The sequence below is a fragment of the Camellia sinensis genome, chromosome 9, assembly GCF_055761805.1.
Source record: "Camellia sinensis isolate YWXY chromosome 9, ASM5576180v1, whole genome shotgun sequence".
Taxonomy (NCBI): Eukaryota; Viridiplantae; Streptophyta; class Magnoliopsida; order Ericales; family Theaceae; genus Camellia; species Camellia sinensis.
This window is the reverse complement of record NC_138969.1, coordinates 19607205-19609659: the sequence shown is the minus strand read 5'-3', so window position 1 is coordinate 19609659 and position 2455 is coordinate 19607205. Positions and strand designations below refer to the sequence as shown.

At 35.7% G+C, this 2455-nt stretch overlaps 1 protein-coding gene across 1 annotated transcript; it reads right to left on the bottom strand.

Annotated features, from left to right (window-relative positions):
- Window positions 1-1121: 1121 nt before the first annotated feature.
- Window positions 1122-2106, bottom strand: LOC114256787 (putative germin-like protein 2-1). Its single transcript, XM_028196466.2, has 2 exons — window positions 1947-2106; window positions 1122-1843 (listed from the first exon to the last, which is right to left on the bottom strand). Exons 1-2 carry the CDS (start codon window positions 2056-2058, stop codon window positions 1308-1310), a joined length of 648 nt encoding a protein of 215 aa, XP_028052267.1. The 5' UTR covers window positions 2059-2106; the 3' UTR covers window positions 1122-1307.
- Window positions 2107-2455: the final 349 nt, after the last annotated feature.

Here is a 2455-nt window from a genome sequence, read left to right as displayed (position 1 = left end):
ACTGAGACCGATCTGAATCGCTGAGATCTGATTCATGATCTGAATCGAAATCGAAGTGATATGAACTCAGATCTAAATCAAAATCGAAGTGATATGAACTTAGATTTGAATCGCAATATGAAATCGAAGTGATATGAACTCAGAATTTTAAAATTTCGAGATATGAACTTCGATTTCAAGATCTGAATCGCTGAGACTGATCTGAATCGCTGAGATGAACTTCGAAATCGCTCTGATGAATCACTTCGATTTCGAGAGAAAACTTCGATTTATGAGGATTTCATTGATAAGCAACAGAATCTCTGTGATAATTAGGGTTTAGACAGCAGAGAGAGAGAGAGAGAGAGAGAGAGAGATTATTTGTGAGTGCATCGGTTCAATTTGAGAGTTGAGAGATTCTCAGATTGAAAAAGGAAGCGTGTGAGACAACAGGCATTTGAAGGCGTTGATAAACGTCTCCTATTCATAAAACAGCACCGTTTCAATTAAAGAAAAATAAGACGCTTATCAAACGCCATTAAATATTAAAAACAGTGGCGTTTGAAACAACGTTGTTAAAAAAATGCCACCTAAACTCATATTTTCTATAGTGAAAGCTAGTGTGTTGATTAAAACATTGAACTTTAGAATCATTTTTCATTAGATGATAATGATGTATGAAATATTCTTGGAAGACAATTATCCTCCTTCGCAAAAGAAAGATTGAGAAATTGATAAAATCATCTGAATAATTTTTTTTAAAAAAATTAGTATTTTGCGTTCTTGAATAGTCTCGCTTTTTCTATCTTTTTAAAAGGACAGTTTGCATTCTCTTATCCTATTAGAAGTAAAAAGACATTCATACCCTTCTTTTAAAAATGTTCAATGCATAGGTAATTTTGGTTGTCCTCTCTGTGTTGAATAAGGAGAAACATTTTGATATTTTTTCCATGCTTTCCTCGGAATTGAAAGTTTTGGAGAATCATTTTGACTATAATGGAAAACCAAGAGCTAAATTAAATGTAATATTAATTAACATGGTGAATCTGTTTTCATTCAAATGACATAATAAAATTTGTAACAGTATATAAATAGAAGTGAACTCAAATTCCAAGCCCATGGGAAATCCATTTTGAAAAAATCACACATACTATTAGACAATCAAAACAATGAAGCACAACCATTACAATCCACTGCCCCATCACTCTTTCTACAAAAACTTGAGAAACAATTATTTTTAATGAGAAAACATGATAATGAAATGAAAATCAAACTATAAACCAAAGGCTAACTCCAAACAATCATTTATGGTAATCCCCGTTGCCTGTTTAGAATTTTGACTGAATGCTGACAACGATGTTTTCGTCCAGTTGAAAAGCCTTAGCAATAATATCACTCGATATTTTAGGCTTGGAACCAAACACCGCATTCGCAATTGTATTGACACCTGGGTTTTGGCTGCTGAGACCTGCAATGGCAACGGCATTGCCATTTCCCACGTTGCGTTGGAAGTGGATGAGGTTGATTGGGAAAACAAATACATCACCCTTCTGAAGCACCTTTGAGATTAGACGGTTATCAGGGTTTGACGTGACAAACCCAACTTCAAGGCTACCTTCTAGGACTGTCAAGATCTCAGTAGCGCGAGGGTGGGTGTGGGGAGGGTTGATACCCATTGGTGCATAGTCAATACGGACCATTGATACGCCAAGAGTGTTAAGCCCTGGTATCTGAGCTGCACTAACCGGGGTCACCTTAGAGCCAACTGCATTCGATGTGTTGCCGGCCATATGAAGTCCACTAAAGAAGAAGTCATTGGCTTGAACCATGATAGGGTTCTTGCATGCAATACCATTCACTAGTACTGTCATGATCAACAAAGTCACACAATCACTATTAGTAATAATAACAATTATGCAATTAGAGTTTGTTCACAAACATAGAGACATGCAAAAGTGGTGTTGTACCTTGACTGGTTGGATCAGCAACACAAAAATCTTGAAGAGGACTATTATCAGAAGCCAAGGCAGCATAGAAGGATAGAGATAGGAGTCCTAACAGTAGACCAGTGTTAGCCATTTTAGAAGATAAAAGAACAAAGAATAAGAATTCTTAGAAAGAAGTTATTAAAAGACTTAGTTGTAGTGTGGAAGAAAAATGTATATGCAGCTTTATATATATAACACAGAGAGAGAGAGAGAGACGAGAATGGTGTAATAAAGCATAAATTGCCGTCCTACGGCAACTTGAAATGGTCATACTTTATAGCTGGATAAGGGAACTTGATGAGAATATAGATCATGTAAACTTTGTCTTAAGCATAAACATAGTATTGGCTGAGAATGAAAAACTTGTCTTTGACTAAGCAAAAGAGGTTATAATGGATGGAAGGCTTTGTTTTTGTTTAATCTTTTTGATTCCAAGATGTGCATGACTTGGTCATAGTTTTAACTTTATGAAGAGAGCTGATACCGTG

Coding starts and splice junctions, on each gene's coding strand:
- LOC114256787 (XM_028196466.2), bottom strand. CDS start 2,058: ATGGCTAACACTGGTCTACTGTTAGGACTCCTATCTCTATCCTTCTAT. Junction 1,844..1,946: donor TGCTGATCCAACCAGTCAAG/GTACAACACCAC, acceptor TGATCATGACAG/TACTAGTGAATGGTATTGCA.